The following is a 26,769-nucleotide window of genomic DNA, read 5'->3' on the forward strand; positions in this document are numbered from 1 at the left end:
AAGAAAACTCTTCATTCTCTTTTGGCTCAAAAGGCCAGAAGACTTTGACACTGTAGCGGATGGTTTTCCAGATAATATAACAACAGACATGTTACCAGAACTAGAGGTATGTATGAGCTGAAAATGTGTTGCTGGTTAAAGCACAGCAGGTCAGGCAGCATCCAAGGAACAGGAAATTCGATGTTTCGGGCCAGAGCCCTTCATCAGCCCTCCTGATGAAGGGCTCTGGCCCGAAACGTCGAATTTCCTGTTCCTTGGATGCTGCCTGACCTGCTGTGCTTTAACCAGCAACACATTTTCAGCTCTGATCTCCAGCATCTGCAGACCTCACTTTTTACTAGAGGCATATATCTCTCATACAAACTAATGTAAATGGTGATCACTTGACAGAATAATTTTACAGTGCACCCAGGGAACAAAATTAAAGAGACAGGATTAGAATTAGAGAAAATACTTGCCTCCTTAAAATTTAAATTAATGACCTCAAATGTAGAGTGCTTAATTTATGCAATTCAATGATATCTGCTGTTTAGTTAAATCACTAAAAAATGGAAAAGTACCTCCACTTATAGGTTTGTGTGAATGGTACTGGATCTGAGCAGCATGGTGCTTTGTCACAGGGTGGTAACTTGGGTAACACAGTGCAGCTAGATGTAGTGAATAATCTAGATAGCTTTGTGTGCCAGGATACCAAATTCAATGACATTGCAGTGCCAAAGCACACAGTCGAGGCTGAGGTCAGGATGTTGTGGTGTGTGTGGTTGCTTGTAGTGTTGGGTAGGCAATTGGAATGGCATTTACTTCAGGATGCCCTTGTGCATTTTGGCTGAGTGGAGAATTAGGTACATGTGACATTGCTTGCCTTTAGTTTCAGGATTGACCACAGCAAGAAAAGTAGTTTAAGAAAGGCACATTATTAAAAAGAAACTCTGCTTCTTTATCTGTGATGTTCAAAGTTTAACTGTTAGTCACTCAAATCAAGTTCCTGTTTACTGATTCCTTTTTGCCCTCCTTTGCTTTCCACCCAGTAGACAAGGTGTTACGACTGTGGAGCTCTATGAACGTTATCCCTTCTATAAGTTCTACTTATTTACCAATGCTGAAACGCACTTACGCTGCGAAATTATAATGTAAATCCTATTCTGCTACATTTCAATTATACTTAAAATAAACAGTGCAAGTCGCTGCATTGTTAAGGTGGCCATGACATGCAGTTATCTGTAACACCAGAGGCCACAGTCTGATGGTTGCTGGCATTCCAGCATTTTATTCAAATGGGTCAAACATTACCTCAATGTTATGTTGGAGAGTTGCACAATGATTAAAAAAGAGACTCAATTTTTTTTCGGACAATAAAATGGACTGGATACTTAACCTCTAAATAATAAGTCTAGGGAACGTGCCGCGTTTAAAACATAGAGTTTGTACCTCTTCCTTCCTTTAGCTGGTTATGGTGATTGCACAGCCGTTATTTCCAGACAGTACTTGTTTCAGTAAGCCCTGTGATTGTGTTTACATATGTCATCATAAATTAGCCATGATGGCATGTTTCCAACTGGCAGCAAATCAAGGGCAGCACTACGTAACTGAATGCTTCCTTTAAATTTTTGTTTTGGTTGTTTTAATTCTTAGAGTAGAAGAATAATTCACTTCAACAACATGTTAGAGCATTTAATCTTGGGCATCTTACCTTAAGTTAAGCTTCCTTCAATATTCTGTTAACAATCATGTCTTGCATGAAAACACCTCCACAGGGAGTGAAGTAATGCAAACAAAAAAGTTAGAAGCTGGAGTAGGCTATTTAGCCCCTTAATGTCGGCTCTGCCATTTGATGAACATCATGTCTGATCTGATTTGGCCTTCATTCCACTCTCCTCTGTACCCCTATATCCTTTGACTCTCTTTGCCAATCAAGAACTTACTTAACTCAGCCATAAAGACGCTCAATAGCATCCCTCTGCTCCTCTCCAGGGAACAGAATTTCACAGATCAAAGACCCACAGAGAGAAAAAAAAATTCTCTTCATCTTGATATAAAATGGGAGACCCCTTAATTGAAAACTAACCCATAATTTCTAGCCTCTCCCACAAAGGGAAACATCTTCTCAGCTTCCACCCTTCAGATTTTGCCTTGAGATCTTTAGATTTCAATAAAAACACCTCTTATTCTTTTCAACTCTTAAAATATCCGAGTAGATATCAAGTGTTAATAACATTGAATAACCTTCAAAAATGTTTGGGCATGCTTCAAGTTGTTTTGTTATAGTGTTGTGCCAAATTGAAGACTTGTTGATATTCTTCTTTGTGTGATGTACATCAAATAATATGGTTTTTTTTAATGCCATACCAAATGTCTAAACTAATGGTAGATCCAGCACTCAAAGCAAGAAGGGGCATTTTAAAACAGAGATTGGGCTGTGACAATTTTCCCTTCCTGTATGGTTCCCCAATGAAGACACAGGACTTATCAATTCAACCTTTAGATTGCTTACATGTTTTTTTTCATTCTGAATGTTGGATGCAACAAGGCATATTGAAGATATTTCCAGGATGCATTGAAATTCAGTTACCTCTCTTTGGATTTAAATTGCATGGGTCAGTGTGGATCAGTTCCAGGTCAGCACAGCCACCATTCAGCTTCCAGGAGTTTCCAAAATTGACCATCTCTGTTTCAACAAGTCCAGATGGTGTGAGGAAGTCATCACCCTGGTTTCCATTGAAATTTCCACACAGACCACAAGTTGTCCCTGTGTATATGGCACCCAGCTGAAGAAAGAAGATGTAAAGTTAATGAAGTGCCTGAGCAACGTAGAATCAAATATCCAACTGCAAGTTTCAGGGAGTACCTTCAGGTAAACCTTTCCATATCCATCCCAGTCAAGCTGAAAATCTTCATCATAATTCACCCGAACAGATGAGAGAACAGTGTGCTTAATACGAAGGGGATCTGCAAGGAATGTATGCCAAACAGAATGAATGTAATTCATCGAGCAACAATGCAGTTTTAAACAAAATATTGTTGTGAAAAGCAATCAGCCTTCCTCCAATTCTTTAAGTGAGAATGATCATACCAGAAGTTACACACAGTCATTCAGCCACTCGTTCCTGAACTCGTGTTAACTGGGGTTAGCTTTTTTGGACTTGTTTGAATGAGGAGGTTTATAGAAAATATTGAAACAATCACACATTGTAGAACCTGGAGGAATTTCATTATGCTAAAATGAAAATCAGGCCACATCTACAAACAGTGTGTAATTATTCCAACAGATTATATTCTCCTCCTTTTCCGGCAGAAAATTTATCTCAGTGAAAACTGAAAGAGCAAACATAAGTAATCATGTGTAATGCATATATGATAGTTACAACTTCAAAAAGGCAACAGAGTGACTTGAGGATGTTCACGGGTACGTTTCTGAAAACGGACAGAGAAGTGGTGACAGCTATTATAATTATATTGAGTGCAGCATGCTGTTTTGGGACAATTTTTTTTTACAATTTCTGTAATATTTGAATCAAGCCTTGTAATTTTTTCAAACATGTTTATGAATAATGTAATTTGTCTTTGAGACAAAAGAGCTGGATGCCATTCCAAACTGGCACATTCAAAGTTCCAGGATGACATGCTGAGGAAGGCATCGAAGCTGGGAACAGACCAGAGACATAATAAGGGCAGGTTCAATTCTAAGACCTTTCAGCTACATTTCATTGAGCAGCAATGTATACCTAACAAAGCATGCAGACTGTAAATTGAGAGTACCGAAAATATATTGAAGCACCTCAAAGTGAAATATCTGTCTAAATTTTTCTTCTATATACCATTTAGACCATGTCATTTCCAATTTGAAAGACTTTCCTCTCAGGCTGTTTACCTGATGCAGAATGAATTTTGCAAACATTAAGACTACTACAATTATATCATGGAGAGCAACCTGTATGGGGACAAGTTGGATTTTCTTGGAACTATTGTAATGTTCAAGTTGAAATGTTTTGTAGCGTACATTTTACAAATCTTATGTTAATGAGTAAAGTTTTGGGCAAAGTTGTGTACTGTGTGCCTTTGTAAACAGAGGCAGAACCTATTCAGTACACAAGCTAGGAAGCTATGGTAAACTTTATAAAGTGCTGGTCAAACTCCAGCTGGAGTACTTTGGCCAACTTGGGGCCTCCAGGCCTTAGTAAGGATGCACAGCAGAAATAGTAGACTAATACAATGCATGAAATAGATAGAAATTCCTGATGAAGGGCTTATCCAGAAACGTCGATTCACCTGCTCCTCGGATGCTGCCTTACCTGCTGTGCTTTTCCAGCATCACACTCTTGACTCATATTCCTAATAGCCAAAAAGGCTGAGGGGAGGTTTAACAGAGGTGTTCAAAATCATGAATGATTTCAATAGTGTAAATGTTGAGAAATTCTTTCCAACTGGCACAACCAGAGAAAACAGTTTTAAAGGAAATTGGGAAAAAGCAAACGAAACATAAGGGGGAAGAAAATAAAGATGTGTCAGCACAAAATGGCCATACCAACCAAAAGAGGGGTGCCCACAAGTTCTATAATAATTTTCTAAAGGGAGTTGAATAAGTAATTGAAGCGATAAATTTTCAGGGCTAAATGGAAAGAATAGCTTGGTGACTAATTGTATAGACCTCTCCTGGAGTCAGCACAAGTTAGCGTGAGCTGAATGTTTTTTCTCTGTTTAGAATCATTTTGTGACTTTAAATACTTTGTGGGCGGCATGGTGGCACAGTGGTTAGCACTGTGCCTCACAGCGCCTGAGACCCGGGTTCAATTCCCGACTCAGGCGACTGACTGTGTGGAATTTGCACGTTCTCCCTGTGTCTGCGTGGGTTTCCTCCGGGTGCTCCGGTTTCCTCCCACTGTCCAAAGATGTGCGGGTCAGGTGAATTGGCCATGCTAAATTGCCCGTAGTGTTAGGTAAGGGGTAAATGTAGGGGTATGGGTGGGCTTCGCTTCGGCGGGTCGGTGTGGACTTGTTGGGCCGAAGGGCCTGTTTCCACACTGTAAGTCTAATCTAATCTAAAACATATAGTTTGCATATGCATGGTTTTGTCAATGTTTTAAATACACAGCGAACATGTGAAAATGTGTAATACTGTACTAATTGTATGCAACAGTTAAGTGAACAAGTCTGCTTGTCCATGCATATTATGCTATTTGCTGTCTTCACAGGGCAAAGGAAATTGAATCGGACACTAAGCAAATTAAAAGAATTTGAGAACTAGCTCTGATATTGAAGTTGGCATGAGTGCACATGCTTAGTAATTTGTAGGTAAATTACAGGATAAAGCATTGAGCATGTTTGGGAATGGGTGACAATGACAGGTTGAAGAGGAGACCTCATTTAGACCTCACTTATTAGATACAGATCAGCGCCCCACTCGCCAAGTTGTGTTTACTTTAAAATGAGGTTAATATAGAGACATCATATTTGGTAATGAATTTCTTTCCTACAGATAATACAGGAGGACGACCTGGGAAGCCTAGAAGAGTCTAGCATCCAACTGTGTTCATGAGATGATTGGGAAATACGAGTTTGCACACCAGTCAGTCAAGCAGCACATGACAAGTGCAAAAGGTAGCCTGGGTATAGGTTTGTATAGCCTACGAGCATAAAACACTTTCCTTGATGGCCCCATGACACCCATCCCAATCAGTGAACATGGTACCTTATAAAGAGCACAACAGAAGCAGGAGGGTGGCACATGGTTTGGAAGACTCCTATCTAGTTGCTAATCAGCGCCATCTTAGAAATCGCTGAGGTCATAGTGACTGCGGCAACAGGCTTCTGAATCAATCCAAAGCCCAGAATATGAGTCAAACAGCAGCTAGCACCGTTACAGTTGATTAGTCAAATATAACTTGGCATTCATTTGTCACAATGACTTGCCAGTTTCTATTAGTTGTTACATTCATCAGCAATCTCACACATCAATCTCCAAAAGAAACTGTGCAAGAGAAATATTCACAAGCACCTCAAGACAGTATCAGGAATACTTGCTCATGCAAATTTTCTGACCCAGAAATCACAAAATGAGGCGGATTCTAACACTGCCCAATTAGCAAGAACAAATTCAAAGTGACCCTTCCAATTTCCAATCCCTCAGCCCATTGCTTTTCTGCAAGTAACAAGTTGTACTAGCTTTTCTGAGCAGGCAAGTGAGAATCCAGTCAATATATAAATCAGACTTCAATGGCAACAGTGAAACCTACTGTCATTTTAACTTCCGGGCCTCCACAGAGAAACTGGTGCCACATGCTGCCAGCAAAAAGGACCACTCAATAGGTTGTTTTTAGTTCTACAATGTGTTTGGAAAGAGTAGGAGTGTTCTGTCGAATCTAAAAATGAGATCGACTGCTGTTATCCCATCGCCAAGTCACCCTTTATTTACATGTGGGATGTCCTTGTCACTAATCCAGCTCCCTCAGAGCCAGAGTGAACAAGATGTCTGACACACCTGTTTATATCTGCCAGTCAGGCTCCCTGATTGGACCACGTTAAACAACCCCAATCAGGGAACTCATATTCTATGATGTCCAGCTGGCTAATCTTGTTGCAAACAGTGCATCCCTCCCCCTCCAAGCCCAAGGTCATTGGCAGCTTCTTTTTTTGTAACTCTTCCAGGGGTCAGGTTCCTCCAGCTCTGCCTCTGATAAGGGTGGCATGCCCTCTGTGCTCGGAGCATCTCGGAAGAAATTCATTCTCCTGTTCAGGAGGTAAAGTTGTTGAGGCAGCAGCATCTGCTGTGCCCATCTCAGATTCTGCGGTATCTGTAACGCTTGAAGGAGAGGGAGAACTGTCGGAAAGGCTGTCAAGGAGCTGGGCACATTTTGGCCCCACATTGTGAGCAAGTTGGAATTTCATGTGCTCTGTGTGCTTGTTCAGGACCATCACACTGACCCAAAGTTTATACGTCACTCGGTCTGACCTCATGTCGACTACACCTCTTACCCATACAAGACCTTTCCCACGGTTTCTACACTAAACTTTGTTTTCTGAAGTAAAATGTCTCTCTTGTTTAGCTAAGTTTTTGCGTCTGGCCTTAGTGTTCCTGATACTGTTTCATCAAGTCCAGGAAGATCAGATTTAACCTGGTGTAGATTCTTCTCCCAATCAGCAAAACACTTTTTGAGCTTTCCCTGTAGTTGCATAAGGTTTAATCCTATAATCAAATAGGAACTGGGAGTTGGTATCTAGTGAAGCCATAGGCCATTTCTTTAAGCCTGCCTGCAAAGTTTGGCAGGGTCTTTCTGCCAGACCATTGGATGATGGGTGGTATGAAGCTGTTCTTATATGATGAATACCACATGACTTTAGGAAGTACGTAAACATCACATTGGTAACCGATGGTCCATTACCTGTGAGCAACACTTCCAGTAGTCTATGTATTACAAAAGATATTTGCAGCTTTTCCAATGTCAGTCTTGTGTTTGACAAATGAACTGTATGCAGATCCAGTCATTATGGAATATGGTATCCCATACTATTGGAAACTGAGTTTGCCAAAATTCAAACAATCAATGAAAGCAATCCAGGCAAAGAGTAATAAACCAAAAGACTACTCTTTATTCATTCACGGGATGTCAGCATCCCTAATTGTCAGAGTTATGTGTCGGCCAGATGAGGTGAGGATAGCAGTTTCCTTCTCTAAAGGACATTAGTGAACCAGATGGGCTTTTCCTGACAGTTTCATATTTATCATTAGTGTCTTATTTCTAGATTTTAATTGAATTCAAATTCCACCATCTACCAAGATGGGATTCAAACCCAAGTCCCCAGAATATTACCTGAGTCTCTGAAGTAATAGTCTAGATAATACCACTAGGTCATTGCCTTCCTGGGCAATTTGTGGCTCTATCTACTTTTCTTTCAACCAATTAATGAAACTGTACAGTAACTGAAAATGTTCTTTCTTTCAGACCTTGTATCAACTTCATGTATAGTTAGTATTGATAATAGTGAAGTGTGCACCTTGATACAGCGGTGGCTGCACGTCCATGCCATTCACTGAAACTCTGCCGCCATGTTTAAGTTTAATCGTCATGTTGCCCAGCTCTTGGAACTTCAGCATGACTGATCTTATACAAACAGCATCTGGGTCATCTGCACACTAGGGAAGAGAGTTTAAAGCACTGAACATTGCTGCCAACCACAGACATTGCTTCACATTCAATAGAATACAATTGTTCATCTCCTATACCTGCACTTTCTCAATGAAGACTGCAAATGTGTTTTCTTCACAATCCTTTGCTAGTAAGTACTGGCACATTCCAATGAAGGTGAAATACTTATCGTCAAAACTCTTAAAGTGTGACTGTCCAATGACAAAACATTCTCCTGAATGGAAAAAACATATAAAGATGTTATCCAATTTTGTGTTAGTACCTGCTTGCTGTGTTTCATTGGAAATCAAGCACGTTTTACTTCATTTACCTCAACAGCACTGACATGAAAATAGTTTAGTTCCTTCTTTATAACTTTCAGTTACTATAGCTGGCAGATTTTGAGAGACTAAGGTTGGTTACTTGACAATGGCTTCTTGCTTTCTCTCTTCTCAGTATTTTTATCTATCACTCAGTTTCTCTCATATGTTAGTATCCTCGCCGTGGGGCAGAAATTGTGATTTCACATTAAGTCTGTGATTTTGGACTACAAGACAGATATTCCAATGCAACGTTACATTGCCAGAAATGTTGTTCTTTTGGATGAGACATTAAACCAATGTTCTATTTGCGTAAAAGTTCCCAGAATAATATGTGAATATGAGTAGAGTGTGTGAATGAGAGAGTGGAAATAAAGAACGGTTTGCATTTATATTGTGTTATCACAATCTCAGGAAAAGTCAAAACCCTTTAGAATCATTGAGGTGTTTTTGAAGTGAAGTCACTATTTTAAGGCACCAAGTCCCACAAATTTGCTGCAGTGATGTTGACTGAGGTGATCTGGGGTGCAATTAAGACATGCAAGTTATTTCTTGGTGAAGCCTTGCATGAAGCTTTATCTCTTCAGCTTATGATTACTACGTTGTGTATGTAAATTCACAAGGGTAGGCATATTTATGCAAAATGTATATTTTTTGCCAATCTATTTCTGTGTCACCATTGTGAGGAAATCAGCTGGAGGGATTTAGAACATTTCTGACCATGGAATTGGCTTTGTAGTGCAGTGGTAGTATCCCTACCTCTAAACCGGGAGGCCTGGGTTCAAATCCCACCTGTTCAAGAGGTGTGTAATAATGTCCCTGAACAGTTTGATTAGAAAATAGTTTTGTTTTTCAGATCAGGACAGAATTCAACACATTCATTGCTGTTGATCTACAACTGGACATTTCTGCAGATTATTAAGGTGTAGGATAGGTAAAGTGCAGAGGTAAGAATTGGGAAAGTCATCCCAGCAGATTAACCTACTTTGTTCGAACTTCAAGTTATTATTTACATACTGTATTACTGGGTATCTTCAATTGTGAACTCTTGTAAACAGATCTGATTGTTATTGTTACGATTTCCACTTTATAGAGTACAGACCTGGACAGGCTTCATTGGTACACTCCCATTTTCCATGCCTGCAAAAACTGTAAAATAAAAATATGAACATAGAAAAATACAGATTTGTTGAAAGAAACAAAAAGGGAAGATAGTTTTATTAAATTTGGATTTCCATATTAGTTGAATCAAAAGTTCTGGTTCCAGTATTGAGCCGCAGGAGATCAAAGGAAAATAATTGGGCAGTACAATACAACCTCCAGATAGGCTTCATGTCATAGAGTCATAGATATGTACAGCACGGAAACAGACCCTTCGGTCCAACTCATCCATGCCGACCAGCTATCCCAACTCAATTTAGTCCTACCTGGTTCATATTCCTTTAAACCCTTCCTGATGCCCTTTAAATGTTGCAAATGTACCAGCCTCCACCCCTTCCTCTGGCAAGCCATTCCATACACATGCCACATTCTGTGTGAAAATGTTGCCCCTTAGGTCTCTTTTATATTTTTCTCCTCTCACGCTAAACCTATGCCCTCTAGTCCTGGAATCCCCAACCCCAGGGAAAAGACTTTGTCTATTCATCCTATCCATTACCCACATGATCTTATAAACCTCTATAAGGTCACTCCTCAGCCTCTGATGGTCCAGGGAAAACAGCCTTAGCCTATTCAACTCTCCCTATAGGTCAAATTGTCCAACCCTGGCAACATCATTGTAAATCTTTTTCTGAACCTTTTCAAGTTTCACAACATTCTTCCAGTAAGAAGGAGACCAGAATTGTACGCAATATTCCAACAGTGGCCTAACCAATGTCCTGCACAGCCGCAACATGACCTCCCAACTCCTGTACTCAATACTCTGACCAATGAAGGAAAGCATACCAAACACCTTCTTCATTATCCTATCTACCTGTGAGTCCACTTTCAAGGAGGTACAAACCTGCACTCCAAGGTCTCCCTGTTCAGCAACCCTTACCATTAAGTGTATAAGTCCTGCTAAGGTTTGCTTTCCCAAAATGCAGCACCTCACTTTTATCTAATTTAAACTCCATCTGCCACTCCTCAGCCCATTCGCCCATCTGATTAAGATCCCATTGTAATCTGAGGTAATCTTGTTCACTGTCCACTACACCTCCAATTTTGGTGTCATCTGCAAACTTACTAACTGTACCTCTTATGCTCGCATCCAAATCATTTATGTAAATGACAAAAAGTAGAGAACCCAACACTGATCCTTGTGGCACTCCACTGGTCACAGGCCTCCAGTCTGAAAAACAACCCTCCCATACCACTCTCTGTCTTCTACCTTTGAGCCAGTTCTGTATTCAAAGGCTAGTTCTCCCTGTATTTCATGAGACCTAACCTTGCTAACCAGTCTCCCATGGGGATGTGATCTACATGGACCTTACTGAAGTCCATGTAGATCACATCCACCGCTATGCCCTCATCAATCCTCTTTGTTACTTCTTCAAAGAACTCAATCGAGTTTATGAGACATGATTTCCCATACACAAAGCCATGTTGACTATCTCTAATTAGTCTTTGCCTTTCTAAATACATGTATATCCTGTTCCTTAGGATTCCCTCCAATAACTTCCCCACAAACAACACCAGGCTCACTGTTGAATAGTTCCCTGGCTTGTCCTTACCACTCTTCTTAAACAGTGACATCACGTTAGCCAACCTCCAGTCTTCTGGCACCTCACCTGTGACTATCGATGATACGAATATTTCAGTATGAGGCCCAGCAATCAGTTGCCTAGCTTCCCACAGAGTTCTAGGGTACACCTGATCAGGTCCTGGGGATTTATCCGCCTTTATGCGTTTCAAGACATACAGCACTTCCTCCTCTGTAATGTGGACACTTTTCAAGATGTCACCATCTATTTCCCTACATTCTATATCTTCCATGTCTTTTTCCACAGTAAATACTGATGCAAAATACTTGTTTAGTATCTCCCCATCTCCTGTGCCTCGAATCAAAGAAAAACTTCTGACTAATTTCCTTGCATCCCAATCTTGCAAGCCAAGGCAAAATCTGATCCTAACAGCTTTTGAATTTATAAACCTGCCAAAAAATATGGATTTCTGTCCTTCCTTTACTGTTATGTTCACAATCAACAAAAATGCTAGCAATACCAAACACTTGGAATTAGGAACATTGCAATGTATTGGATTTGAGCCGATCATAGAATCCCTACAGTGTAGACACAAGCTATTCAACCCATGTTGACCCTCAAAGAGCATCCCACCCTGAACCCTGCATTTCCATGGCTAATCAATCTAGTCTGTGTACTACAGCCAATTTAACATGGCCAATCCATCTAACCTGAACATCTTCAGACTGTGAGAGGAAACCAGAGCACCCAGAGGAAACCCAGGGAGATTGTGCAAACTCCACACAGTCACCTGAAGGTAGATTTGAACCAGGGCCTCTGGTGTTGTGTGGCAGCCTTCACTGACTATCAAATAATTGCTGCAGTTCTTCATTCTCACAGTTATGGTAAAATATCCTCAATGTCAAATTTAATAACTTTTATTCTCAATTTATTCACTTTTTAACCTTTTTTAAGAGTACATTTTAAATATAATTTTCCAAATCTTTTGCATGGATGCAATCTCTAATCTGTACCTGACTCCAAAAGGGCTTAAGATGGCTGTGCTAGCAAAGATAAAAATCTAATGAACAGAAGAGAGATTGAGCATGTTTTTCTAAGCTATACCCAGTGGCGTTCCAAACAGTTAGCTCGATGTACCCCACAGTGAGCTCTCCATCGCTGATCATTGAAGTTTAGTTTCAATACTAACCATGTGCGGCAGTCCTGGGAGATGCTTGAATCAGGAGGGTACTGTTTACCCATATGCATGCAAGAACACTCTGAAGAAGCAACGCAAGTATCTCCATCTAACAGTCTCCCATCTGAAATCCAAACAAATATTACATCATAATGTTTGGGATCACGATGTGATACTGTGCTCTTGATAAACTTTTAAGAGAGTGTGGCAAAAATGTAACAATTACCTCCACAAGTGCAGCCATCCATGCATTGCTCATGACATAACTGATTGATATTTAAACTCCTGCATGTTTGTTCACAAGCTGGCACACAGACTCGATACTCCATTCCAGTCGGACAACTCAGCGCTTGTTAAAACAAAATGTGTATTTACATCATGAGAAAAGAGGCATTTTAAAAAGCTGGAAAGTCCTCACTCCTAACCATGACTTACCAAATGACTTTAAGGAAATGGTGTTTTGGTATGTTATCGAAATCAAATAAAATATGGCATTAATCCCAATAATTAATTTATGAGATTTTTAGAATTAACGCTAAAGATCTCATTTTTATTTGGATAATATTTTCTTGTAAAATCTACAGTTTAGAACTAAAGCTAATCTTTAATAACCTTTTTTTTTTGTTTTGCTGGTTATACATATTCATTACCGTCAAAATACAGAAACTCGCAAAAGCCAACAATCTCTGCTGTAATTGCTTTAATTTAGCTGTATCAGAATGATTTTAGTTTTCAAATCTATTACATTTATTGCTTTTGTTTTTGTCACTGTTATTAATAAACACAATGAGTGTGAGTTTGTTGACCTTTAAAAGTTATATTATTGTATGTAAATAAGTCAAGGCAAACAGGAATGTCAAAGTAAAATCAAAAGCATGTAAGGTCTGAGAAAGAATTAGTTAATAATTGCAGTACAGTTGTATGTTAAAATCCTAAGAAGTTTACAAGAGAAAATCAACTTTTTTAACTTACTGCAATCACTTGCTGTAAACCAGTTATTGAGAAGTAAACCTTTCAGCGTACAGGACCTTGCATATTCCAAAAATGCATGACAGTGACAATTTTCTCCTGGGCAGTGGCACATATCATCCTCACAAAGTGCAATGAATGGTTCTGGATCCAAATGGTCATGACAGCTTTGGAATACTTTGCTTGTTTTGAGCATTTTGCATTTCTTCATCATGTTCTATATCCAAATAAACGTTCAAGGTATTAGAAAGGTAACTTTCTCATGTTTTCCAACACAGATATACAAAAATACACACATACACACACCAAACTTCCTTTTCATTTCAAACTTTTATGCTTATCAATGATTGATCAGTTTAGAATGCAGATATCATAGCATTGTGACAAAACACTTCAGTAAGATAGAAACTTTATCACCACCAGGTTCTGTAACAATATTTAACTATCATTCAAAAATGATGTGGACCTTGAAAATATTGGGGACCAAAGTATAGAAGCAATAATGAACTTGAAACAAAGAGTGCTCTTTCAATATTTCTACATTTATGTGTTTATATAGATCAGTATTTCTAAATGACAGACCAGCAAGTTTATTGAAGGTGATTCCATAGATCATAAATGTCACTTTGAGGTAAGTAAGAACTGACATCCACAGTATCGACTGGTATATTTAATTAGGGGAAAAAAGTTAACTTGAGTAAATTTTGCTCAACATATTAAATTGCACACTTCTTGTTTATGTTTCAAGACAATACAATCCTTGACTGGCAATTAATAAACAAGCCTGATTCATGTATTGTATTATTTTCCAGTTGCATAGAACAAAATAAGCCCAGGAAAATGCAATAATCAGATCACCCTTTTAAAGAGCCGGCACGGGCACAATGGACCAAAGGTTTTGTGCTTGAAGATTCTATATCTTTATTGAAAGGCTGAACTCACATTTTGTATTGCCTCAGAAGACATATTGCAGGTCTTGCTTGGAGGTGATACTCTGTTGCACAGCTCCCCAACATCATGCATTGCCCAAGAGTTGGCAAAATCATAACTGTTCTCTACCTGGAAACCTGCAAACATATCAGAATAAGAAGTTTAACTTCCCGCGGCTGGGTGTTTCAGTCTCGGGCTGTTAACAAAGACCAATAAAATATCCATTTTAAAAAAACGCTAAATTTAATAATCTGATTTATATTTTTATAAACAACGTTTACGACATGTTCAATGTTTCATGACTCCAAAAAGGCAACTCAAATAAATGCATTGGAGAATGCAATTTAGTTTGGGTGACCCACACATATAAAGTTCAGCGGAAAGAGGATGATCAGAATTATTTCAATGATTCATTTCCATTCTTTTGAATTTCTTCTTTTGTTGTTGCAGTTTTTAATTATACATTCAATCTGAAACTGCCAACTTGCACAAACTAATATAACCGTAATTTACTTTGTCTCACCTTTAGTTCATCTTGCCTCAAGGACAGAAGTTTGTGTTATGGACCAGACCAGACCCCCTCAAAATATATTAAGAATGCAGCCTCGACCCTAACTTTTTCTGATTTTTAAAGGTAAGTGTGAGGTGCTGTGTTCCAGGTGCAATTTGATTGGTCAAACTACTCAATATTAAATAAAACACAATTTATTCAAACACTATAGTTAAAATACAACAAAAGGAAGAGGAACTTGGAATAACTTAACTCTATTGGAAAACTAAACAGAATAATTGATGATTTTACAATTAAACAGCAACTTTTCCAACATCGTATAAACGCACCCTTGGTAAAAGGCAAATTCGGAAAATAGAATTGTCTCACATGCACCTCCAGCAGCTCAGGAAGAAAAAAATGCAGAGAAAACTAAAAGAGTGAGAGCATAGCAACCGGGAGAGAATGATGCTGCTGAGGCGTGGGCAACATCCGCTGAATGCTAAAACTAACATCCCTGGTTAAATGGGTGGAAGCTTCACCACACCCATTCAGGCCACTTCTATTATCCCCACTTTAAGGAAAGCATCCAAGGCTTCACAAGTTGTTTATCATCTCATCAACTGCTTGTCACCTGTCCCCCAATCTCTCTCTCTAAAAGAAACCAGAACAAAGCACACCTCTTAAAGCCACAGTGTTGTCTCAATAGAGTTCAATTAAAACTTGGAAATAGAATATAGTGGAGTTTTGAAGTAATGGCATCCCATTAGTGTCACCATTATCCAAATGTGGCACAGACCAATTTGACATTCTTTGTGGATACAAGTGATCTCATTATAAATTCAAAGAAGTGGAAGGAACCTCTTTATGTTTGGCTAACATTTTCCTTCAATCTACATCACCAAAAAAAACTGACTGATCATTTTCTCAGTGATTATTCATGGAATTTTGAGTTTAATTATCTGAATAATGAATTCAAAGTGCTCTCAGGTATAATAAGGTGTTTCTTAAAATTTTGATCCTTTCACAGTATCATTAAGGCTGGTTCCAAGTGCCCTAGCATACATTATTGAAATTAATTGGCCTAATCCAACACAATCAGTTTCACCACAGTTTGCCTTTAAACTTAGAGTAAAAAGTGAGGTCTGCAGATGCTGGAGATCACAGCTAAAAATGTGTTGCTGGTTAAAGCAGAGCAGGTCAGGCAGCATCCAAGGAACAGGAAATGCGACATTTCGGGCCAGAGCCTGATGAAGGGCTCCTGATGAAGGACTCTGGCCCGAAACGTCGAATTGTCTGTTCCTTGGATGCTGCCTGATCTGCTGTGCTTTAACCAGCAACACATTTTCAGCTGCCTTTAAACTTAACCTGCCTGGCATCAAATCTCAGTCTTGTTGTAGGAATCTGGGTTTATTGCTGGTCAACGTTACAATTTTAGTTGACTTGATAATTATCTTGATAATTAGTTTAATGTATGTTTGTTATAGAAAGAAAAAAAAAGAAAACATGTGAAATAACTCCACAGAGACTGGTGTTCCACATCAAGTTAGCTTTAGTTTACACTTGCATGGTACCTAATACTGGTCCAGCTCCCACAGAGTACCTAATACATGGTACCTAATACTGATCCAGCTCCCACGGAGCCAGCTCTCAGAGTGATCAGAACCTCTGACATTCCTGTCCTTATCTGTCAGCCAGGGTTCCCTAATTCAACCAGGTTACCAGCCCCAATCAGGGAACTCATATTCTATGAGGTCCACCTGGCTGGCCTCATTACAATCACTACAACATGCATTTTAACATAGATTTTTTATAATATTTATATGAAAAATTAAAGAAACAAATTAAAAAGTGCAGATAAATATGTTGTTTTACTACAGTAATACCACCAGAACTGGTCAGCATGTTTAAAGATGCACAACAATACAATAACAATGTGGAAGGAGTAGAAAGAAAGCAGGAACTAGATGAGCATTATTAATATGTATTCCCCTACAGCTTTTAAATTGTTGATAACTCGTCCTTCAATTAGGGCGAGTGTAGAACCATGGTGTCTATTGACTAGAGTTTTGTTTTATCCACATCACTTATTTCAAATTAATTTGGAGACTTGGTGAACTTAAATTCAGTTGTTATTCAGATCATAGGTTTTCAAAGACGGTGCCCGTAGGCTTTTTCAGGGGTTTCCTCTGACTCTTCAACATTTATCAGACTCGTCTTTACATTTTTTATGCTTGACCGACGAACATTATATCCATGAATGCCCATGTCACCGGGTGCCTCCAGGAAAATCAAAGTATTTATTATGAAAACAGTACCTTACCTTGTGTAACTGACGTCTTTTGGAAAATCAATTATGACCTCCCCAAGAGGATTCCAATATTTGCACTTGGGTTGGACTTTCAGAAGCATATGATTGCTTTCAGAGAACCCAAAGACAGTGTCAATATTTTCAAGGGATCCCAGGCAGCAATTATCTGCAATTATCTAATTGTTCTTAAGAATGTACCAATTATTGCCAAGGCACCTCGGAAGTATTCATGAGTGTCTCATTACTCTCAGTGGATACTTCAAAGCCTGTCTGTTTATACAGTGAATTTCAGGCAGCATACCAATACTTGCAAAGATTCCCATATTGACACCATCCACTGGCAGAGGGTCCCAGGACAATGCCAGAAGAGTCCCAGAAACATCAATTAGTGCAGGGCCATTCCTGGGAATCTAATCAGTATTTGCAAAGATCTCCAGGAGCATGCCAGGTTTCATAAAGGATAAGCGAAAAGGCAAGCCAACACTTCTAAGGGTTACTGAGAACCGTGCCAATATTTGTGAGGCTTATTGGGGAAAACAACAGTTCGAAGAGTTCCCTAGAAACATGTAAATACTAGCTGTGGACTTTCAATCTCAAATCTTTGAAAATCAGATGACTGGCCATCAATGATTAGTATATTACCTTCTTGAGTTATGTAGTCATCTTGCAGGAAATTATTGTAATTGCCACACAGTCCACATGTCCGACCAGCGTATTTTTTTGATAGCATAATGGCCACATTTCCACTTGTGTCGATCCTAACTGTGAACCCATATTCATCACTGGATATGATGTAGAAACCTGCTTCTGTTCCTATAAACACTCCATGGGATGCAAAAGGCAGCAAGACCCTAGCAAAACAGAACAAACACATTTAAAGGTATTACATTGCACGAATGGTGTAGTTATACTTGAACTGGTCTCTGGAGTGCACTTCTACCCTTGTAATGCTGTGCATTCAACATGTACTGAAGGGGAAGAATTTTAATCTAACCTACCCCCATTTGAAAATAAATTAGAATGGATGCAATGCAAAATTACAGTCAAGACATAAAAGACTTGCATTTACACAACATCTTTCATGGCTGCCGGATATCTTAAAGCACTTTATAGCCAATGAAGTTCTTTTTTAAAAGAGTAGCCATTGCTGTTGATATCAAAAAATTGCCATCAGGTTCCATAAATGTTCCCAAACTGCAGTGTGGTCATAGCAGATAATCTGCTTATCTGATATTAATTTAGATGTAATTATTGGCCGGACACAACAGATAACTGTTTGAGATAGTGCAATGGGATCTGTTACATCTACAGAAAAAGGCAGAGGGTCATCTCAGTTTAATACTTCATCCGAAAGATGACACCTCTGACAGTTCATCCTCTGTGTTGCAGATGGGTGTCAACCTTAATGTTTGTGCTTCAGTCCTGGAGTGGAATGTAAACCCAAAATCTTTGACTCAGGATTGAGAGTGCAACCAGCTAAGCCACAACGGACAGCGAGAGTCGTCTCCAACATGAAATGTTAATTGTTTCTTGCTGCAGATGCTGCCAGACCTGCTGACTACCCCCAGTGTTTTCTATTTTTATTCGACTGGGCACAGGCTTATATTGCTTGGCTCTGACTGGTTGGAATCTACATTTTTTGGACAGGTCAATGCACTACAGGAACAGATAGAGCTTTATCTTTTAAAAGTTAGAACTATAGTTGTCTGCCTTCAGAGAGGAAAGACTCCCAGTTATTTTAGCTCAAATAGTTTTTTGTTTAATCAAGAGGTCCATGATCATGTTGCAAATGAGATTCAAGAGTCCATTGGCTTCATTGAGCCATACAAATTAAAATTTTGGATTCATTCTGTATATATTTTTAAATTGAGTTTTTTGAGACTGTGCCCTTCAGAGAATTATGTTACAATTTCTTTCAGGCCTGTGAGAGATTAGAAATGTTGTTTTTGCAGGTGGGGGGAAGGGAAGGGGAACATTATACAAACAATCGCAGAATTCTTGTAGCATGTAGCATACTTAAGGATAAGACTTTAATGGATATAGAGGGTCTTTTAAATAGTTTTAAGCTAGGGAATAACTTTCATTTCACAATAAAGCTTATAGTATGATAAGAGAAATTGGAATAAAGAACAAGCTGTAACAAACAAGGAACAAAGTATGCTGACAAGGACAGCAGGATGGCCGGATAAGAAAATAACTAACAAGTGAGGTAATTGGCTTATGATAGGATGGGAAAAGGGAGGCGTGATTCCGCAACTTGTAAGCTGAATAAGAATGCTTTAATGTGTTATTTTCGCACGCATTTCTGTTTGATTACAGAAGCGTCCAGTTCTTGCAAGACTGTAATAAATTGTTCTCGTTTCCAAGGTTTTGTCTCAGACCGATTGATTTGTGAGTGAGTTCTGTTTCTCACAATTGGGGACTCGTCCGGGATCCAAAACTCCGGCCGCTCGACTCTCTTGGGACGACGGGGGAGGTGCACCTCACCGATTTTGGTGATCTCCGACTCCCTTGCTTGTTGTTCGCGGTTTGGGCAAATACGATCCAGACTGGGAGTCCCTGGAAACAAGGCGGGCAGACGCGGCGGGTTCAGTCGGGCAACTCTTGTGCACAAGACCTGGGTAGGGAAAGGTCTTAAAGGATATATGCGGGCGACCGGGGGGCAGCGGTATTTGCTGCAGAAATTGCCGTAGGACGGGGCGCACCGAAATGACCAGGTAACTCTGTGCACAGACCAAGGTAAGAAAAGAGACCTTTAAGTATTGCCTTGGTGGTCGGGTGTACGAAAGTACGGGGAATTGGCGATATATAAAATTAAGCATATGTCCATGGAAAACAGCCTGTGTCAGACGGGCTAGTAGCTGAAGGGCTACTGAGGGTGCACTTCGTAACTAACTTATGGCCAGATGTCCAGAAAAATAATCAAAAGCTAGAGGAGTCGTTGCAGGAAGCTCAAAGTGTCTGTGAGACACAATGTCTTTGTGTGTGTGAGAGAGAGAGAGAAAGAGCTGTACAGCAAGTAGAAAGTTTAACCCTTTGTGATTCGGTTTGAATGCACATTTATTTGTTGGTGATTGAATGTTTGTGCTTTGTTCCCTGGAGCTTGAGATCAGGGACTGTTTTGAATTTGATTTCTACTATGGATATTTAACATGATTTCTTTTAAGGTTAAGGATTTTACAGATTACGAAATAAAATGTTAACTCCTGTTCTTTTACAGGTCATGACTGCCTTACTATCAGTTTCTAACTAACCTCTTTTATTCTTACATAAAAGTGATTTATAGAGAACAGTTGAAGTCTTTAAAAAAAAGCATATACTTGGTCAGATTAATTGGATGAGTAAGGTGTCTAGTCAGGACCCTGAAGGGGGTGTGGAAGAAGGTGACACCGGACCTCGTTAAGATTAATTAAATTAGCAACAATGGGAGGCATGGGGAGTTGCCTGTGTAACGATCGATCTGCAAATAATGTTAAAGGGGGATGTATCCCGCCTAACAGTCCTTTGGGGAAATTTGGGAAAATTGGGAACACAACTCCCGGATGTGGGAGAAAGATAAGGCTACAATGATAAACTATTGTTGTTTTGTCTGGACTAGAGAAAGTATTAAGGCGCCTGGTATTTTTTGGCCCAAATATGTGTCCAATCAGGATTGGCTGTGTCAAGGTCTTAATATATATGTCAATCGAAAAGAACCGTACAGTCAAAAAGAGTCCGATTATGTGGCTTGTTGGATAGCTAGCGCAGGAGTAAAATTATGCCCCATGAATACCGAGGAATCAGGGAAAGAACAGAAAAAAAATGAACAAGGGAAGCCACAATGAGATCCCTTAACGTGTTTGCCGCCCCCATATACTACTGTCCGGAACGAGCCTACAGCTCCCGAAGTAGAACCGAGTCCAGACACAGAAAAGGGAACAGACTCTGAACTAAAAGATGCAGAACTGGGGGGGGGGGGGCAGAGTCACTTGAGCCACCACACGTAAAAGAGGGGCAGAGATAATGGAAAATGTAAAATTATGTCCCTAACGAGAGGTTCCGATTGGGGAAGGCACAATCGGATATGTAAATGCTCCCTTAACTAGCAGTGAAGTTAGGGCCTTTAAAAGGAAATGAAAAGTTTAATAGAGGAGCCGGTTGGACTAGCCGAACAATTAGAGCAATTCCTAGGGCCTAATTTATATACCTGGGGAGAACTGATGGCAATTTTAGGAACGTTATTTTCAGGGGAAGAACGAGGTATGATTAGGAGAGCGGCTTTACAGGAATGGGAAAAGAAGCACCCAGCTGGGGAAGAAGGGGCCCCAGCAGAACAGAAATTCCCAAATGTTGACCCTCATTGGGAGAATAATGACAGAATAGATAGGGAGTCAATGCGGGATCTATGAGAAACGGTAATATTAGGAATTAAAGAGGTGGCACCTAGATCACAAAACTTTGTTAAGGCCTTTGAAGTACGACAAGAGAAGGATGAAACCCCTTCTGCATTTCTTAAAAGGCTCAAGGAGGCCACAAGGAAGTATTCGGGAATGGATCCCGATAATCCGATAGCACGGGGACTCTTAAAGGTCCAGTTTGTAACTAAATCATGGCTGGACATACAAAAGAAATTACAGAAATTAGATGGATGGAGTGAAAGACAGATGGAAGAACTGTTACATGAGACACAGAAAGTGTATGTGAAAAGGGAAGACGAGAAGCAGAAACAGAAAGCCAAAATGATGGTGGAGGCAGTATAAGAAATAACAAAAAGTAGAATGGGATCAGGGAATAACAGGAAGGATAGGGGAGGACATGAAAGACAAGGGTCAGATACCCGAGAAAGGAGGCAACAGGCAGGGTGCTACCATTGCGGGGAAGTGGGGCATTTTAAACGGGAATGCCCGGAATTAGCACGAGAAAGGGAAGCCGTTTCCCTAATGACTTTAGATGATGATTAGGGGAGTCAGGGGTTCCTTCCTCCTGAGACCCACCAGGAACCCTTGATAACTCTAAAGGTGGGACCTGAAGGGGAGGAGGCAGTATTTTTGGTGGACACGGGAGAGGCCCGGTCATCCCTAAGTTTTAGACCTACCAGTGTTAAATTGACTAAGGAGTATCTTAAGGTTTCTGGAGTAAAAGGCAAAGAATTCTTGGTGCCTATTTTTGAACCAACCCTAATTAGAAGAAATGATGAGGAAATGATAGGACAATTACTATATATTCCTGACATTGGAAGTAATCTATTAGGTAAGGATTTGATTATATTGCTGGGCTTAAAAATTGGGGTGGAGGATAGTGCAGTATCTGTAATGATGGCTATGTTAACACCTAGTGAAGAAAAACAAATCAGCCCCTGACATGTGGGTGAAAGTGGATAACACAGGGCATCTAAATATTACTCCGTTGGTGATTATGTTAACTCGAGAAGATGAGACGGTTTGGGTTAGACAATACCCTGTATCGTTGGAAGGCCGTAGAGGTCTGCAACCAGTTATAGATTCTTTGGTAAAAACTGGACTATTAGAACCATGTATGTCGCCCTTTAATACCCCAATACTGCCCGTCCGCAAACCAGATGGAACCTATCGATTGGTGCAGGATCTTAGGGCATTAAACCGATTGGTTCAAACATGACACCCGGTGGTACCTAATCCATATACTTTGCTAAGCAAAATACCATGTAACCACCTCTGGTTTAGTGTGATAGATTTAAAAAATGCATTCTGGGCTTGCCCTCTGGCCCCAGAAAGCCACGACATGTTTGATTTTGAGTGAGAAAACCCATACACTGATAGAAAACAACAGTTCCGATGGACGGTACTTCCCCAGGGATTCACAGGATCACATAATCTATTCGGGCAAGTACTGGAACAGGTCCTGGAACAACATAAAATGCCTCGAGGAATGTCATTGTTACAATATGTGGATGATTTACTAGTATCAGGACAAAAGAGAGATGGCGTGAGTTTAGCCACCAATACACTGTTAAATTTCCTAGGGCAACAGGGTTTAAGAGTATCTAGGAATAAAGTGCAATATGTAGAGAAAGAGGTGAAATACTTGGGACACCTTATTAGTGAGGGCACTAGGCGCATTAACCCTGAGAGAATTAAAGAGATAGTAGAACTACCCCTTCCGACCACCGAACAAGAATTATGGAATTTCTTGGGGCTGGTGGGATGTTGTAGGTTGTGGAATGGAAGCATACGCCCAGAAAATGAAGGGGTTATATTACAAATTGACAGAATCTGAACATGAAAGACTGCACTAACAGAAGAGGAAAGGGAAGGGTTACATGAGTTAAAGTGTAGTTTAATACAAGCTCCGGTGTTGGCCCTTCCTTCCCTCGAGAAACCATTTCACCTTTTTTGTGACAGTAAATGATGGAGCAGCCTTAGGAGTGTTAACCCAGAAGGGAGGGGGAAGGAGGCAGCCCATAGCCTTCCTGCCCAAGATCTTGGACTCTGTCTAGACAGGATGGCCTGAATGTATACAGGCAGTAGCAGCCACTGCCAAACTGGTAGAGGAGAGCCGTAAGCTTACTTTTGGAGGGATGCTAGTCGTTAGTACCTCCCATTAAACCAAAAGGAAGGGAGATAGTTAACAGACTCATGAATCTTAAAATACGAAGCCATGCTGATGGAGAGAGATGACCTTGTGATAGCAACAGACACCTGTCTCAACCCAGCTACCTTCCTATGGAAGAGAGAATCTCTGGACAAACAAGAATTAGAACATGACTGTCTGGATATCATAGAGTATCAAACCAAAGTTAGACAGGACCTAAAGGATATCCCCTTACATGACGAGGACAGACTGTTTATAGATGCGTCATCAAGAGTAGTACAAGGAAAAAGACACAATGGATATGCGGTAGTGGACGGTAACGAGAATCGAACAGTTGAGGTTGACCGGTTGCCTAACACATGGTCGGCCCAGACTTGTGAATTGTATGCATTAAACCAAGCTTTAAAACAATTAGAGAACCGAGATGGGACAATTTACACTGACTCTAAGTCTGCCTATGGGGTGGTACATATCTTTGGAAAAATATGGCAAGAATGTGGACTAATCAATAGCCAGGGAAAGGAATTGATACATGAAGAGTTGGTAGGACAAGTGTTGAAAAATTTGGAATTACCCTGGGAAATAGCTATAGTCCATGTACCTGGGCACCAGGAGGGGAACACTCTAGAAGCAAGATGGAATAGGCTAGCAGACAAGGCAGCTAAAGAGGCAGCTATGAGCCATACAGTAACAAAAATACGGATTCTCACGCCCAAAGTGGAGTCCCCTTCTGTGAACCCTGTGTACACGGAAGAAGAGGAAAAGGAATTCCAGGAAATCGGGGCCACTAAGACAACCCAATGAAGATGAATCCTCCCGGATGGAAGGGAGTTATTAAGTAAATCAGTTATGAGAAACATCCTATTCACCTTACACCAAATCAGTCACTGGGGCTCCCAAGCTATGTGTGGCATAGTGTTAAGGAAGTACGGATGTAAAGGGATAAGCACATTAGCCAAGCAAGTATGCAAAGGATGCCCGACTTGCCAAAAGATTAATAAGAAAGTAAAGAGAGGGGGGCCAAGAGGTGGAAGAAACCCTGGGGTAAGACGCTTTCAAAGAATACAGGTAGATTACACAGAATTGCCCCCAGTAGGGAAACAAAAGTACTTATTAGGCTTAATGGATCACCTAACTGGGTGGGTGGAGGCATTTCCAATGTCCTCAGCTACCTCGAAGGGAGTAGTGAAAACTCTTTTAGAACGTATAATTCCTCGATATGGAGTGGTGGAAAGTATAGATTCAGACCAAGGTAGCCATTTTACCTCTAAGATCCTACAAGAAGTAATGGCGGATTTAGAAATCTCTTGGGAATTCAACACTCCTTGGCACCCACCTTCCTCTGGATGGGTGGAATGAATGAATCAAACCTTAAAGAAGCAATTGTCTAAGCTAGTCCTAGAGACTTGATTACCATGGACAAAATGTTTACCTATCACGTTGCTACACATTAGGACTTCACCTAGATGTGATATAGGCCTCTCTCCTTATGAGATGATGTTTAGATTCCCTTTCTTGGGTGGAAGACGGTAATTACCAACTGTAGAGTTCAATGATAAGTTTTTTAAAGAACTATATTGTGGCACTTGGCTCTTCTTTGTCTGTCCTTAGGAAGAAGGGTCTGTTAACCCAGACACCTCCACTCAAGTCCGCAGTACATCAGATACGACTGGGTGATTGGGTCCTGGAAAGATACCAAACTGCACCCATGTTGGGAGGGACCATTCCTAACCCTCCTGAATACTGAAACAGCCGTCCAAACTGCTGAAAAAGGGTGGAGTCATCACACTCGTGTTAAGGGTCCGGTGGACGCTCCTTCACCTCTGGCAGAGTGGCAAGCTCATCCTACAGACAACCCTCTGAAAGTCAAGCTGAGCAAAAAGAATGGACTGAGATAAGAGACTATTAAGAATTGGTTAAAAAAACTGTGTCCCAAGACAATTGTAAGTGTTGCATGGACTCACTCCTCCCTGGTATTTAAAGGATTAGGGATTAGACAGATAGGATTGAACAAGGACGGAACGCCCCTGGTGATCACCTTCCACCCTACAAACCTTCGCATAAACCAAATCATCCGCCGACATTTCCGCCACCTCCAAAAAGACCCCACCACCAGGGATATATTTCCCTCCCCACCCCTTTCCACCTTCCGCAAAGACCGTTCCCTTCGTGACTACCTGGTCAGGTCCACGCCTCCCTACAATCCACCCTCCCATCCTGGTACTTTCCCCTGCCACTGCAGGAACTGTTAAACCTGTGCCCACACTTCCTCCCTGACCTCCATCCAAGGCACTAAAGGAGCCTTCCACATCCATCAAAGATTTACCTGCACAACCACTAATATCATTTATTGTATCTATTGTTCCTGATGTGGTCTCCTCTACATTGGGCGCCTCCTAGCAGAGCGCTTTAGGGAACATCTCCGGGACACCCACACCAATCAACCACACCACCCCATGGCCCAACATTTCAACTCCCCCTCCCACTCTGCCGAGGACATGGAGGTCCTGGGCCTCCTTCATAGCCGCTCCCTCACCACCAGACACCTGGAGGAAGAATGCCTCATCTTCTGCCTCGGAACACTTCAACCCAGGGCAACAATGTGGACTTCAACAGTTTCCTCATTTCCCCTTCCCCCACCTCACCCTAGTTCCAAGCTTCCAGCTCAGCACTGTTCCCATGACTTGTCCGGACTTGTCCGACCTGCCTAGCTCCTTTTCCACCTATCCACTCCACCCTCTCCTCCTTGACGTATCACCTTCATCCCCTCCCCCACTCACCCATTGTACTCTATGCTATTTTCTCCCCACCCCCACCCTCCTCTAGCTTATCTCTCCACGCTTCAGGCTCACTGCCTTTATTCCTGATGAAGGGCTTTTGCCCAAAACATCGATTTCGTTGCACTTTGGATGCTGCCTGAACTGCTGTGCTCTTCCAGCACCACTGATCCAGATAGGGTTGTGGGCTGAAATGAATGGTCAGCTTTATGTTGTCACGATAATATTGGCACTAGCTGACAAGGGAGGGTGGAAAAATCATTTTATCACTTTATGTCAGAATTATGCTAAACTGAAGGGGCATATCGACTGTTGGGTATGTGCGGAGATCCCACACCATGGGGAATCTGGAATTCCTCTCATGGTAATACCACTTACCAAAGAAGAAGTGTATGATGTACAACAGTTTGACTCGGGCCCAAATGATACAACTTGGAGATTTGAA

At 40.7% G+C, this 26,769-nt stretch overlaps 1 protein-coding gene across 1 annotated transcript in view; it reads right to left on the bottom strand.

The window, feature by feature from the left end:
* The window catches only part of vwf (von Willebrand factor), a 121,528-nt gene that overhangs the window by 91,136 nt on the left and 3,623 nt on the right, over positions 1 to 26,769 (bottom strand). Inside the window, exons 5-14 of the mRNA XM_060842954.1 lie at positions 17,641 to 17,849; positions 14,210 to 14,334; positions 13,271 to 13,484; positions 12,525 to 12,647; positions 12,311 to 12,422; positions 9,543 to 9,589; positions 8,219 to 8,355; positions 7,990 to 8,128; positions 2,846 to 2,946; positions 2,570 to 2,765 (exon numbers count right to left, since the gene is read on the bottom strand). Of these exons, the coding sequence (XP_060698937.1) occupies positions 2,570 to 2,765; positions 2,846 to 2,946; positions 7,990 to 8,128; positions 8,219 to 8,355; positions 9,543 to 9,589; positions 12,311 to 12,422; positions 12,525 to 12,647; positions 13,271 to 13,484; positions 14,210 to 14,334; positions 17,641 to 17,849 (1,403 nt within the window). The remainder of the gene's footprint in view (positions 1 to 2,569; positions 2,766 to 2,845; positions 2,947 to 7,989; positions 8,129 to 8,218; positions 8,356 to 9,542; positions 9,590 to 12,310; positions 12,423 to 12,524; positions 12,648 to 13,270; positions 13,485 to 14,209; positions 14,335 to 17,640; positions 17,850 to 26,769) is intronic.

Source organism: Hemiscyllium ocellatum, chromosome 23, assembly GCF_020745735.1.
Source record: "Hemiscyllium ocellatum isolate sHemOce1 chromosome 23, sHemOce1.pat.X.cur, whole genome shotgun sequence".
Lineage (NCBI taxonomy): Eukaryota > Metazoa > Chordata > Chondrichthyes > Orectolobiformes > Hemiscylliidae > Hemiscyllium > Hemiscyllium ocellatum.